The sequence below is a fragment of the Aplidium turbinatum genome, chromosome 14 (genome assembly GCF_918807975.1).
Source record: "Aplidium turbinatum chromosome 14, kaAplTurb1.1, whole genome shotgun sequence".
NCBI lineage: Eukaryota > Metazoa > Chordata > Ascidiacea > Aplousobranchia > Polyclinidae > Aplidium > Aplidium turbinatum.
This window is the reverse complement of record NC_137485.1, coordinates 3,799,012-3,814,769: the sequence shown is the minus strand read 5'-3', so window position 1 is coordinate 3,814,769 and position 15,758 is coordinate 3,799,012. Positions and strand designations below refer to the sequence as shown.

Sequence of the window (15,758 nt, the reverse complement as noted above, 5' to 3'; positions counted from 1 at the left end):
AAATTCCAGGCTGTTTCCTGTCATTCCAACTTATAATAACCGCAGACACTATTTCCGATTTGGCAAGGAAGAGCTTAATACTGAAAAGTTTGGGTGTTCATCAGGACAAGTATCGTATCTAGAAACGAAAGGAAGAGCTTGTAACTTTCCATCTGCAATAACCACCGATTAACCAGAACAGAGGTCGAGAGATATCAGCGTTTGCTTCATCACTTAAGGTATTTATGGTAGGGAATTTTATTGCACATTTTCTCTTTTTTACCGTTTATATTATAAACCACGCGCAGTTGCTAACGCAGTGTCGCATATTGCTACAACCAGAGAATAATCACCATAAAATCTTAGCTTACATCTTTCACTTTGGTCTCTCTATGGCACTATCAATGCGTTTGAGACCCATAACTTGTACAAAATAGCACTGCCTGCATAAATATAAGTCTTGTTTTGTCTTTTAATGTGTAGTACAACATGACGAAGCAAATATGAATCGAAGCAATGCTTTAATATTATGTTAACCAAAAATGTAGCGAAAATGGTTTGTACTTGAACAAAAAAGAACAAAACTCAGATGTAAAAATCTGTAAAAAAGCGGGAGCTTTAGGCTGGGATGATTCCATGTACGCCGCTATGTTGTATCGCACCTTTTACCATGTTGCTTTGTATCGCACCTGCTACATGTCACAAAACTAAAAACAATTTAAATGTAACACACAAACGTTTACAAACAATAAACATGTGTACATTAATGAATTTATTAATATGTAGTAAATACGATGAGTTGAATTGTGTTTGGCGTCTGCTTTCCTGCAATAACAATAATATCCATGCTTGAGCAATAATAATAAAAAGAATGAAAGTTTGTGGCCACATGGGGAGCTCAATTAATTTCTGCTTTTATACTTTAGTCTTCCCATACAAAAACACCCGGTTACATATATGAAACATAGTATTTATAGAGATCCGATTACGCTTGGTTTGACTTTTCGATTTCGAAAAAATGATGTAACCATGCCTTAAAATATCACAGCTTCATTTAACACTGATTCGATTAAAGAAACATCAAAGTAAATTACAGAGCAAAACATTCTAAATTACAATTGATTTAAGATAATAAGTATAAGATAATAATGCAATTTGTTTCACATTTATTACATCATAGTGGCAGATAGTCAATTCAAAGAGAAAGTGGCTATTTATTAAATATTCATTCAACTGATGTCATTCAGAATCTTAAAAGATATATTCTATCTGTATAAAAACTATAATATATATAAAATATACTGTATTATATAAAATATGCAATGCATAAAAAATATAAGTATTTAAATATTAGTATAAAATATGTATAAAAGCTATTATAGTATAAAATATACAATTGAATACAAACAGACCACAGGTTTCCAGCCAAACGTCGGTCCTCTTCGATATTGATCAAATTAAGGTAAAACGGGGCTGATTTCCCTGGCTGATTTAGAGCATTTGTGATATATTCTCATTTTAAGGAAAGACTTGAAAATATTATTTTTATTTATCATCTGCATTGCCAACATACTCAACAAGTGAAATCCCGTGAGCTACTTTTTCGTTGAAAACATTGATTGAATTATTGAATTCATTACAAAGTCAAGTTAAGCTGTTTGCTTTGATGACGCCATATCTCAAACAAACTGTCCCTTTTCCACTCTTACCCTAACGGTTCCATTTTTTATCGGAAAATTTTGTTTTTTTGAGAAAAACTTTATTCAATTAATGCACGTAGGCAGCTACAATCAGTAGAATAAATAAATTAAAATAAATAATCAAAATCGCACGAATTTTTAGTTTGCACAAATATTCTGACAACTTTGAACCAATTGCACCCAGACAGCAAAATCCGCCATTATTACATCGGTTCAACGTTTGGGTAAAAAAATACTTCACGATTCGTCATGATTTGACTCAAAGCAGCATCAGCGATATTCTGATGTAAATATGATGTCTGATTGCGTCAAATCTTAAATGATACGTGAAACTGCAATTGAAAAAACTGAACGATTTTGTTTATTTTTTTACTTTATTAACTGAGATTTCTATGAGATCTTTGATCATGTGAAGTATTTTCCTGATCAAAAAAAAATTAGAAAAAAGCAAAGAGTTTTCCCTTGAGAAATTATCATTTCATTGAATGGCGCCATGTCAAAAGCGGACGCAGATATGTCAGTTACTGAATAGACACCCTGTCAAATTGTTCCGTCAAGGTTCAAGTCGGGACAACACCTTGGCAATTTCCCGTTGCATCGAAGTCACAGACTCGAGTCACATTTCGAAATAAGGTCACGTTCTGATCGATGAAGTCAAAGACGTAATCGCTGCCGTAATTAGATTTACACACGTACAGATCGAGAAATAGAAATAGCAGTGGCCGTTTGAAGTGCATAGAAAGTAAAAAAGTGTAAATTAGTGAAATGGTAGCTACACAGGTTAATCAATAAATAAATATAAAAAGATTAAAAAAACAACAGAAAAAATGCTGCACATAGCGGGTACAAGATAAGTTTGAAACTTTGCCGGAGTCAATGCATTGCAGAAAACAAAATGTTTAAAGCTTTCAACACAATATTTTGTTACTTTGAATACGACATACAGGATATGTAAACTCACTAAAAAAGAACTGTATAGCGCCAAGGTAAAATACATACACCAAAATTCAAAGGCTTGAAGTCGAAAATTTTTATTGGATTTTGTAGTTATTTTATAAAAAGCAACACAGTAATGCAGTGCATATTCATTTGAACTTTTGAATAACCCAGAGCAGCGAGTGTTCAAAACATCAAAATGATTCATAATATAAACACAGAACTTTGAAGTATTGTTAAAAATCTTTTCTGGCAATACATTTTCATGAGTGCATCATTGCTCGTATAATACGGTTACTACATAGGTATATCACAGCAGGTTTAAAAGTCCATTTAAACAAATAGAAGTGCACCTTGTCGAATAGCCTGAGTCTTTAGGGTTCTTTACGCTTGGCAAGAGTAGACTTCCTCTGAATTCTCCACATTTTCTCGTTCGTTATAAACCTTCGATGAAAAGTCCCCACTTCATGTCGTCACCACTTCGTTCGCATCATTGATGATGCGACAATGCCTTCTTCAAAGCAATATTGATTGGATTCGTCTTCACGACAGAAAGGAGCGGACCTTTTCCTGGATGACTGTTTTGCAAACAGGGCATTTCGAGACTTTTTTGGAGCATTCCAAACAGGTTGAAAGATGTCCACATGGAATGAAGACCACGCAGGATGGCTCAGATTTGCACATCTTGCACAAACGTGATTCTTCCAATCTTTGCATCTCTTCAATGCCAGCAGCGGCAGAAAGATCACTTGTGGACAAAGGAGAGCTTTGATTTTCTGCAGATGTTGCTTCTTCCTCAATTGATTCATTAGGAATCTCTTCATCTGGAAGAGCCACCAGTGCTTCCACAAGACTTTCAAAGGAGGAATACGTCTGGTTGCTAGCTTCATATTTTCTGAAAACACAAACTTAGTATTAAAATAATGTCGGATGATGCATATTTGTTGTTTAATTTTTTGTACGCATTAAATTAGAACCATTAAAATTGCTGAAGACTTACAGTAGAGCTCCTCCACGACCTGGGTCGACACGTTGTCGTCGCAGGTCATGGAGCTCCCATACTTGATTTAGCCACAGACGAGCTACCAGACTAAGATTGATCCCCGGAAACATCTTCAGAAGGATCCAGGTAAAATTTATTGCTCTTGCACAACTAACATTAATTTATATAAAACTGATGCCAATAAATATATTCACCTCATGATAACTTCTCTTATCGCAGTATCTTCAAAACCCATCTCCCGAGCTTGAGAAACAAGCTCTGAAGATCTCATGTCTTCCTCTGTTTTTCTTCTCCATTCTCTCATGTTCCTTCTTGGGTCTATGATTTCAGGAGCACCATTCACTCGATTGGCTCCGTTTCTTGAAAGCCTGTCAAATTACAGAAGAGAATAAGAGAGATGATAACGCACAAAAGTACGAAATAAGATTCGTGACATATCAGATACCAGATTATTGTATTCATGTACCAAACTTTTTTAAATAGTGTTTTTTATGGTGGTATAACTTAAGAGGTTGAACGTTTACAACAATAGAAATAATACTTAAATAACAAGGCTCTAGCACATGCAACATAAAGCAATGTCATTGCTTAGTTCTTTGTTTTTATCAACATGAAATGTCATTTACCTTGGCCCAGATTGGGCTTCTCTCAACTGAGGAGCTGCAGAAATTGAGGAAGGATTGTAGAGCACAGGTCTTCTTAAATTTGGAAATCTAGCGACAATATCATGAACGAAAGAAGGTCCTTTCTGTTGCAGAACGTATTCACACATGGGAAACCATTTGGCGTGCTCCTCCCATGGATTGTCATCCCGATCCCAGTTCTGCAATCCTCCATTACAATACCAACACTTCGCACGATCCCTCTCTCCAAGATAGTACATCCCTGCATCCACGATCTCTTGAGGAGAAGCACAAATTCTATGCGCTGGCCAAGTGCCTGGGTTGTCCAAAAACGTCTGCAAACGAGAATGAGCTTCCCTCATGTGTGGATTTATTGAATTCTGGCAAGGGAACATCGCTTTGAGATTTTGTTTTTCTTCTTCACTCAGATGGTGTGATGTAGGATATCTGTGGCCGTTTGATGATGAAAATCCGTTTGTGTTGTGTATTGCAGAGGATTGCGTAGCCATAGCAGCATTTGATGGCGAGTTTCTTCGAGAAGCATTTGAAGATGAGGCTACAGCATTATCAAAGCCATTTACTCGAGATGGAGGAACAAAATGATTTCTAGGTTGACTGCTACTAGCACCATTGTTAATTCGAGGCTTTCTTCCAAATAGAGATGCTGTAATAATAAGTAAATGTCTTGAACAGCAGTGTTGAAAAAACATCATATTCTTGCTAAACAATTGATGTGTTGTACATTTACTGAATAGACAAAGGCTCTTGAAACCGACATTTTAAATTAGGTTTCAGCTAAAACGAAATTTTTGTAATAATTATTTCTGAAATTTTGGTAATAATTATTTCTGACTGGCAAGCAAATTGCGTATAAATTGCATTATGGCTCGAAATTGCTCCGTTAAAATAGCATGGTAATGCTTGTTACAAAAACTAGCCAAGGCTTTCAAATGTCTTTGTAAAACAATTTCCGTTTTCATTTCTAGTATAAACCAGTTGCCTCAGGCTCAGGAAACTTATCTGGTTGCAAAGCATTACAATGCCGCTTGCAAAATATCACATGGTGCTATTGCAGTGAAGTGTGCAAACTTGCACGTCTCACGTGCAGACCAATGTAAATCATAAACGTATTGAGAAATGCACATTAAAGAACTTTGTTTTCTAAGTTAGTAAACTACATGGAAAATATAAAACGTGATGCTGAAGGTGTTTTCAAACAGCAACTTTTCATTTAATTATTATCCAAGTCTGCAAGCAACTTGTTTTTTTATATATTATTACTGTATAATAATTTCGTAAAATGTTAAATGTCCAATGAAACGTGACGATATGATACAATGAAATGATATCACTTTACAATTTGGAAATACTACAAACCTATTGGAATATTTCCTGTTTCTCTTCCGTTTATGAAATCACAATCAGGTTTATGCCATTGAGGTAGTGTGACGTCATCACCGATCAGCCAGCTGTCAACTGCTTGCCCACAACTGAAAAAGAAATCAATTATTATTGAAACTGATTGAAACTCTTTGAAGCGAAAATCCTCAGGGAAATAACTAATTTTCTTATTTTTTCAGTAACCCTATGGTGATTACCAAAACGAAATGGGAAAATCACTGACTAGTTTCCACTTTATATTTATTCTGTTGTCATGACTGTGCCCAAGTCGACTAAAAATTTACATATTTCCTTCTCCACAATGTACAACAAAAAATACACCTGTAAACTTTTGGTTTAAATAAAACCTTGTATTTATAGCATGACGTCACAAACGTCGTTTCCGAGGATTTGACCATGCTTGCTTTGAAGTTCATTGTTCATACAAAAATAATCCCGCAACTCATGTTCTAAGTATTCAAACAAAAAGTGAAAGTTTTTTTCACTGCATTGTTGATCCACAAACAACCCTATGAACTCTGAAGCTCACGAAATGAATCTTCCCAAAATATTTTTTAAATTCATTTTGTCGTCATATTAATATTATGACGTGACAAAAACTTCTTTTATAGCTTTTTATATCTCATTTGTAAAGCGTAAACAGACTTTGCACAATGCGTCATACTTCAATAACCATTTGACTGTAACGTACTTAAACATAGTAGGCTACTATGCATATTTAAAGATACTTATCAATGTGTACATTGTGACTTCACTATATTTTCTGTCATGTGGGAGTAAGTCATAATCAAATACCACTATTTTAGTGGAATCTGTTGCATAGCTGAGTAACCCGGTACGATGTTCGAAAGGGCGTCGGTTCGACACCGCTCGAAAGCAAGCGCTTGTGTTTTGGCAAAACACTTAATGATATGCCTGAAAATAGGCACGAAGATTGGCTGCCTTGCGTTTTCTTTCTTTAATATACATTTTCACACACAAGGAGTAATTGTAGAGGTTACAAAATCTCATAAATTAATAATGCTTAAAATTGATAACTTAGTTAAACAGTGTGTTATCTTGAAGCATACCTGAAGCATTTCACTCTGTCACTGAACCCTGTGTAGTAGAAGCCACTGGAAGCGAACTTGCACGTGTTCATTGGAAGTGCATCTGGGAAGTCTTTGAAAGTGGAAAGTCTGTATGTTTCTCTTTCTGGGTTACCTATAACAGTAAACAAAAAAACAATTTTACCTCTAGCCCAATAAAAAACACCGTCACCAAGATCTGGGCGATAGTAACCCGATTGACTGAGACAATATAGGCTACAACAAGCAGTTAAAATCAATAACATACAATGTGATGTAGCTTACATTGAGGCTGGTTTTTGGTTTTTGAATTTTTATCCTCGGACTGACAAAGCCTTAATAGGTTATTCCTGGAAGTTTCGCATACTTGTAGAAGGCTTTTGACGCATATCGCAGGTCCGATTACCAAGATTCCCCGAGTGAAGTTTCCGTTTGTTGAAGTCTTGTTGCCGGGGAATTATTCCAGTTATTATGTGCCGATGAGTGGACAGCAGTTCTTAGTATGCGTTGCTCAAGCACACACCCCGAGAATCGAACCAGCGCCGGTTGATCTTGAAGCTTCTTCGTTCACGAAGTCACGCGCTAACCAGCTGAGCTATCGGGGCGGATACAACAAACAGCCTTAGGGGGAAGGGGCCGATTTCAACGAAACGCGATGATATAAAACTAAACATCAAACTGAACTTACAAATCATCGTGAATAAAGTTACTTTTTTGTGCTGCATGGGGCAGTCGCCTCAATAGCCACACATTGGATCCGCCACTGAATGAACATGCATATGACACACGATGGATGAGCAAGGAATGCCAAGTTTATGAAGCCTTGGAAGATAAATACTAGAAACGTTAACACTGCTGCTTACCTGGTGGGATGTAAACGCTTCTTTGCCCTGGTGGGTCACGAGTAGGGGCTAGGCACCGTCCGTCAGGTACAATGCCAGTGAGCAGGGCAGTAGGATTGGTAGTTTCACTCATAAATTATGTTTTCTGGGCAGTAGGATTGGTAGTTTCACTCTTCAAAGTGGTACGATGTTTTCGTTTTACAGTGTCAGTACAAAAGTCAGTGATTTAAACGCTTTTCTTAGTCGCAATAAATAAATAATAAATAGATCTAAAAAAATACAAGTCTTAGTCAATCTAACAGAATAACTTTACACGCATCATTAGCAAAATTCATAATTAGTTGTCCTTTCAATCGTAATCTGTATGGCTTAACTATCGCAATAAGGCTTACATGGCTTCGTGGCAAGAAAATTTGAATACTAAACATATTCGAACTAGATTTTATTATACTGTTGTCTGCACATCTTATCCCGATACTAGCACCATGAATCCTCACTGACACAAATATTGAGAAGGACTCTAACTATATGTTGCTATAAAAAGACTTGCGTTTCACTTTAGCACAGCTCTTTTTGACAAATAGCAACTTCCTTTATTTGGTTTACCAAGCATTGAACAATCTTCTCGTTGGTGGATACCATCTACGCTATAGTATTGAACGTTTTTCTTTGAATGAATATAAATTAATACTGTGTTGTTGAATGAACTAATTCTCAACTTCATTGCTGAATGCTGAATGACAATGTTTTCCACTGTCGGTTTATAAATACCTGACATCATGTCAACTTTTTCTTTTTTCCCACGTTCGAGACTTTTCTCTATTCTTCTCTCGTTTGTACTTTGGAGTCTCTTTTCTTCATTACGTCATGCGTACGATGTGCGTACAGAAGTCACGTGATGTCTTGTTATGGAAACGCATTTTGCAGCTACAATTATTTATGTTTAGAACAGCAGTAACGTTCTTACTGAATGGGAAATAACAAGTATTCTAACCGAACGTTGCTTTACGTAAGATGACATTCGATTAGCGAAGTAATTCCTTATATAACTCATTTTAGCCACTTGCAACGTTCTGGCGCTTCCCATGCCTTTCTAGATAAAGAAAACAAAACTGTAAGTAAGTTGACAAATTGAAGGATAGTTCAAGTGGTGGTAGACAATAACCTGCAGCTTAAATACAATGAGGTACTCTTTGAGGTCCTGCCTTAAAATACAGCCTGATTGGCAGGGCCGTTGAGAGGGTATTTTGGGCCCGGTACCAATGAGATCCTTGTGCCTCATTTATAAGAAAAAACGCAATGTTTCTAAAAAAATATTTTGTTGTTCCTTCATGCTACCGGGCCTCTTGTAAACGTTCCGGGGCCCTCAAATCATTCCAGGCCCTGGTCCAAAAGTACCCTCTGCACACCTCTGTCAACGCTACTTCTGATTGGTCACATCTTTTTAATTATTTCCATTGCCAACTGCTGCTGAAAGCCTGACAGAAATCTATCAAATATCAAACTTGTTTATCGTCTGTTGCTTCCTGTGAGTGACCGCCACTTTCTTCTATTCCAAGCAGTGAGCAACTAAAGAATTTTAAATTTTTAAAAGCTATGTAATCACAGTGTTAGCAAAAATTTGTAAAATGTGGCAAGTCGCATCTTCAGGAGGCCATTAGCGATGGTGGTGATAGTTGAATCAATGTGGAAAAGAAACGGGTTGCTAGCTGAGGTGGTTCATTATCAAAATCAAATCTGGTAGAACAAACTGTATCTCTGTATCTAGATGTCAGATTTTTTTACTTTTGCAGAGCGAATCTGGACACATTCTTTTTTTTCTCACATTTTTTTAACTTTTTTTTCTTTTTTACTGTAAGGTTGGTGCGTTAGTTACGCAATTATCGGACAATGCTGACGCACTTGCGTGGCATTTTACAAATGTTGATTACGATTGTTTGAATGGGAAACATCGCTATCATCATGGAAAGCTACTAGTACTGTAAGTGTAACTTTTAGGCAAAGGTTGATCAAATGATGTGACTCAAGACGGTTTCAAATAAAAGTTCATAATTTACCCTTTTATCTTTATTCTTATTTGTGTCACTTGTTACTTTTCCTCCTTCCCAGTTGTTTGCTGCTTTGTCACAATGATTGCAATATAGTCAAAATTAAAATTCAGTCCAATTAAAACATTTTATACATCACAGTCACATAAAGCTGGTATGCTATCAGCCTTAAATCTATAGTTAAGTTACACACTTTAAATTTATTGGGTTTGAGTTATAAGTGAAGATATTTCGACAGTGCCAAATCTTGTTGGTCAGGTAATGGTTTCTCTCTCTAACACGCTGTTACGTTCGTGTTTTGTCGCTTCTACCTTCTTTTGGACCCCTGTTACGGCGTGTGACGTTTTTCGCTTTGATTGTCGAAAATGAAACATGAAACTGGCTATCCAACATAGTATCTTGCACGAAACAATCGCAACCAAGAATAATACTTCACTGTTGTGTTTCGAGATCATTAGGCTTACGCATATTGTTAAAAGTTTTTGTTGCTATTAAACGTTGTAAAATATTGTTAAGCATCAGAAAAAAGTTGAACTAGAATTACATCAAGAAAACAACATTTTTCAAAAAAGCATATTAGGCTAAACTTGGTAAAAACAATTAAAACCAACGACCATTGGTATTCTGTGACCGTTAGTGTTTTCATTTGTGAGGTTGGAAAAGATAATGGTGACAGCAATTACTGTACTTTGTGAACCATCAAGTAGATTTTCACTTTCGTGTATGCTTTTTCTGAAAGCTCCTTGCAATATGACAAATTAGTAAGCATTGAAACTCATTGTTAAGTCAGGAGTTTTCGGTTTTCTATTTTCTTTCCAACCATCATAGAGAAAATATTACTTACCACAACATAGAAGGGGTCTGGGAAAGGTAGAAGCGATAAAACGCATAAGTTAAAGCTTGCTCGAAACCGAAATGATTCACTAAATACAAAGACATTATATCGGTTACAACACGTTAAATTTTGGGCAGATCTTCCAAGAAACAAACTGGTTGGACATTAAACTTTTGCAAAACTGCACAAGGCGAACAAGATGAAAGAAAAAATATTGTATCGTTTTGTAATGAAAGAGATTGGCTATTGTTACAAGAGGACAGAGATAGGTGGAAAAGAGAACAGCAGTGAGCCCACAGAGAGGCGAGAATTCAGATGAGTAGCTTTTGTAGCATTAAATCCATAGGATTACTTTTTTAGTTTTGTCATGCAAATGAATGACACAGTGGATCAGACATTTCGTTTCCGATCACGCGGCCCTGGTTCAACACCACGATATGGTGGGCGTTAAACAATAGGCTGAAGTGAGTGAGCCTAATACTGGTAATGGTGTAATCAATTGAGCTTTTTGGTGTAAGGCGGAAAATAAAAGACATCAATTGTTCTGATTCCTTGATGTTGATTCACCACATTGCTTAAGCTTAAAGTTTAATGGGTTTAACACGGAATCTGATCTCTTAACTTTCTATCATGACACCCCTGTAAATGAGACTATTATCATGTTTACTTTACCACGCCAGGACAGGGGAAGTCCCATTGAAGAGATTTCATGATGTCTTCATTGACGTGGCACGTATCTACAAATCTTTTGATCAGAAAGTTTACAATTACCAAGCAGACATTACAAATTTACATATTTCTTTGTTAATTTTTTTGTATAAACAATCGCATTATCGTTAAATAAACAATTATGTGATTGTTTGGAAGCGTTTGTAACTTTGTATTTTTCATCGTTTCACGTCAATTTGAAAATTTTTATGTAAATTACAAAATGGATTTTGTTGATTGACAAGTTTAGGATCCTCAATAGCGATCGGGGCCTTAATAACCCCAATAGTGCCTCAATATGGAAGAATTTCTCTTTTCCACTGTGACACGACTGGGCGTGTTCACTATGACCCGCGACAATACAATGACAATTGATGCCGGCTGAACATGACTATTTATAGACATCTCGTTACAGCAGGATGGTTAGTTGACACACCCAGCTACGCTTATAAAATCACAAACATACAAACCAAACAGCGTCTGTTTATACAGAAACCGACCAAGCTAAATATCAAACCGGACTGTAAGAATTTTTGTTTGTACTCGTAGCCTAACTATTAACTAACAATGTTGCTAGAAAGGTCACAATGGTGGTGACAATTCAGGTAAGGCTTGAAAAATCTGAATGAACCATTCCAGACATTTGTTTCATACAAAAGTGGGAGGGAAACGTTTTAATGAAAACTTACTTTTCGACTGCCCATCGATATCAAACTTACGTTTAATTCGCAAAACATATTTTCAAAAGTTGATTTTACTTCGGCCAGACTACACTAAAAAGGTTTTTATTCGAAATTATTTTAAATTTATTATACGCCTATCTGATGGACGAATGTTTGCTTCTGTCTGCTGATGCCACAGCTTTACCTTCCTGAGCGAGTTGTGTGAGATCTTCTCCAATAATTTTGTGCCTCTCAAAGAATGTATCGACTTTTCAGTCATTGAAATAATTCTTGGTAAACCAACTAATTACTAATTCAAAATTATTTTAAATTTATTATATTGGGAAACCAATTAATTGTTGTATAATTGTTGTCTTGTAATTAAATAAGAAATAATATGCTGATGAATAACCAGTAAAAATCCTTCAGACAATCAAGATAATCGGAAACTTAGATAAAAAGAAACAATATGGCAAGCCTGCATAGCTGCCGATTGGCATTGGTCACTTTAGTTCAAAATGCCGATATAACAATCTGTTTTTCAACATGATTGATGTAATAAGAACCAATGCTGTTATATTTTAATATAACTTCAATCTATGACCGAATAAAACTAAGATTGTAACGTGACACCTAATCAGGTTCATGGTAAATAAAATTAACAACTAGTTAGTTAAAATAATATTAAGAGTCAAGTTTCATTGTTTCAACGTGTAAAATTGTGACGCAAGCATAAGAACCTTTAATTATTTGCTTCAGTAGTTCATTACAATTCTCACATTAATTGATACGACGTGCAAAATATAGGTTTTGGCTTTGAAGGAAATCTAACATCTTTCATGTTGGACAGGCTGAAAATTAATTCAAGCATTCAAGCCAGACTTGTGGCTTTCTTCTGCTTCTATTGCTTACAGCAGGTTTGTCTTTCGTGATTCTTTGCTGACTCTACAAACGTACAACTGTGCTTTTCTTTAGTGGCAACAAAGACTTGAAACTAGTTACTCTGCCTCTGGAACATAATAAATGTTATTATTGTTTATTGTGATTGCTCCACAACCCTTAAGCTTGTTTATAGATTGCATATGTTGCTACTTTATATCATATTTACGATGTGATTGCAAAACACTAATGATCCCAACCTTAAAGCCGCAACACCAGTGTCTATGGCTGTCATTTCTGTCAGCACTCGTCTAACCAACACACACCTTAATCTCACCGATATGTGCAAGGGAAAATAACATCGGTATGATCTTCAAAGTCTGCATGACCTGACCTAAAATCGAACCAAGGTTTGTCAAAACCCTTTACCAATACGCTCACCAGTCAGTCTATGACCTTGCCTTGAATGAGCTTCAAAATGTTTGGTCTGTAAAAAGTCAAAATTATCAATTTTATAAATGCGTTTGCTCACACTTATAGTAAAGTGAAATTCCTTTCCGCTCGTGATGTCATTGTTGCGCAACTTTTGGCTACCGGCCGGTTGGAACTGGCATTGTCAACTGTTTACACTTACATTGTTCTGATTGCGTAAGCGAGCATGACACGACATGGTGTGATTTCCTTGTTTAGGCTCCAAGGGAGAATTTCAAACAAACTGTGAACCTGATGCTATAAAGGGAAAATTACGAAAACGTTTTCAACTACCTCACATGATCCAACAATACTCTTCCATATCTTTTCCAAACTTGGTTAACCGCAGGAGCACTGCAACACGTGGAGCTGCTGGAAAAATGTTGAAATTTAATACAATTTGCCTTCCCACTTTTCTGCTCATCTTTTCTAAACCTTTTAGCTGTAAGTAAAGCTTTGGCTAGTTCCTTTTTTGGAATTGAATTTGTAGTTAGCAGAAGTTTGTTGTAATATTATGCAAGTTAAGCTGCATTAATTGTCGAGTAAGCAGCAGTGCTGTAGCCACTGCATCAGCTAGAACATGAAGCCAGACTTTTTTTCGGCAAAGTTGGTCTTAAACCTTTGGTGTATTGCTGCATGGTTTGAAATTGGTGTCGTAATGGATTTAGGCTGCTGCAATATATCTAAGTTACGTCATTTGTAAAATTCACAATTGTTTCAAACAAATTACCGTATCTATTTTGTGAGTCGTGCAAGGCATGGTGCGTTGCGCTTGAAATGGCTTTGCCCGTGGTAGGATTTCTTTGTGGGGTTTTCTTTGCCTGCCTTGCTCTTCTTTGCTATGAGCTAAACGCATCAAGACGTGTTCCCAACAAATTTTGTCGGTGTTCTGAATCCACTTCATGTTGTTTTGAAGCTTTTAAATTTTCACTCCGACGTTTGTTCTCTATTTTTACATGCAAAACATGATTCAATTATTTAATATCTTTTTATGTGTATTTTTAATAATTATATTATTATTATCATTATTTTGTTATTATTCTTTTTTCAATATATTTAATAATATTTAATATCTTTTCAGGTATTACAGATTAATTGTTTTTGCATATTTTTCAGGACCTTCTGATGATCCCCTTTTATGGTGAAACAGGCTGTAGTGGTTTTAAAGAGTAATAACTATATTTGATGTAATTCAATTATTGAATATTTTTAAAAGAAAACACATATTATTAATGTCTTAACCAGGCAAATGCTCGGAAGGAAGATTTGAATTACGCTGATGAAAGCAGCAATAGAGTCAGTCTTCGGGTTCACCTCCAAGTACTGTACGGTTCGTTGTTGAATGTATATCTTGAATTGCCGCAATGCGAGTCTTTGGGCAACGACTTATGCAAAAAATCGAAACAGAAAAAGTTCTAAAACTCATTTTAAATAATATTTATGAAACATTGCAAGATTAGAATCTGACAAAAACTTAGCACGAAAAAGAAATTCATCAGAAATTTGCGTTAAACACTAAAGAAAGTAAAGAAAAAGTGCTCGCCACGCCATATTTCAAAGAGTGCTGAATTTTGGTGAATTCAAACACTTAAACAACATCACTTTTTATTTCGTTGCGAATATGACACTTAGGCAGATAGAGCCCCACCCACTGCCTCACCTTTATTCCATAGTGGTGCGATGGCGGCGCACGTGGAGGTGTGACAATACAATGAAAATAATTATAAATTTAATGTTCTTCGAGGCAAAATACAAACATTTTTGATTGGCCTTGTCCCAATTCCTCCCCGCAAACAGCGTTATGTTCAATGTATAGTTATTCATTTTATTTCAACGGTCACTTATTTTGATTTCTTACTCTTTTACAGTGTGACCACGCTTATTATTCCGACATTTTTCATGCCTTGCTTATAAAAACAAAAAGTACAAACGGTGAGCCTACAATGCTAAACATGTTGCGTTACGCCCAGTACCAAATCAAAACACATCATCAGAGGCAGAGGAAAGGCACTAACCACTTAGGCACTGCTCAAGCATTGCTGTATAACTTGGTTAAATTTAACAGTTAAGTTTAATTTTGTTCTATTTCTGACCAAAACCATAAAAGTACCACATAACAGTATCACATAAAAGTACCACATAACAGTACCACATAAAAGTACGTATGAAAAAATAGAATCGAAAATCGACAAAAACAAACATTGTATATAAATAAATTTCTTTGCATTGTATATTTCGTTCGTCTATTGTGGTTTAAACTGAATATGTTTTTTACATTCCGTTCGGACAGTTTTTATCTTTAACATACGGTAGTTTTATTTCGATTGTAGCTTTTCAGTGATTGCGCAAGTTTCAAATATTTCAGTAAAGTATATTTTATGTCTTTACGTCATCAATAATAAATTGGTGCTTCATAAGATCAACATTTTATAAGTTTAGCTAAACTGACAATAACTTTATTTTTGTACCCATTTACGAAACAACGTAAGACATTTCTATGTTGATTAAACAATCACAAACGTTGAATAAATGCAAATAGAATCTATACGTTTAGTTGGTGAACATTTGAACCATTGGAATGCTTTGTCAACCTTAATCAAAAGT

General features: G+C 35.7%; 1 protein-coding gene across 1 annotated transcript; it reads right to left on the bottom strand.

Annotated features, from left to right (window-relative positions):
- Positions 1-483: 483 nt before the first annotated feature.
- LOC145783068 (baculoviral IAP repeat-containing protein 7-A-like) lies at positions 484-7,839 on the bottom strand. Its single transcript, XM_082594842.1, has 6 exons — positions 7,573-7,839; positions 6,713-6,845; positions 5,619-5,731; positions 4,245-4,905; positions 3,813-3,986; positions 484-3,510 (listed from the first exon to the last, which is right to left on the bottom strand). Exons 1-6 carry the CDS (start codon positions 7,682-7,684, stop codon positions 3,159-3,161), a joined length of 1,545 nt encoding a protein of 514 aa, XP_082450968.1. The 5' UTR covers positions 7,685-7,839; the 3' UTR covers positions 484-3,158.
- Between the last annotated feature and the right edge of the window lie 7,919 nt (positions 7,840-15,758).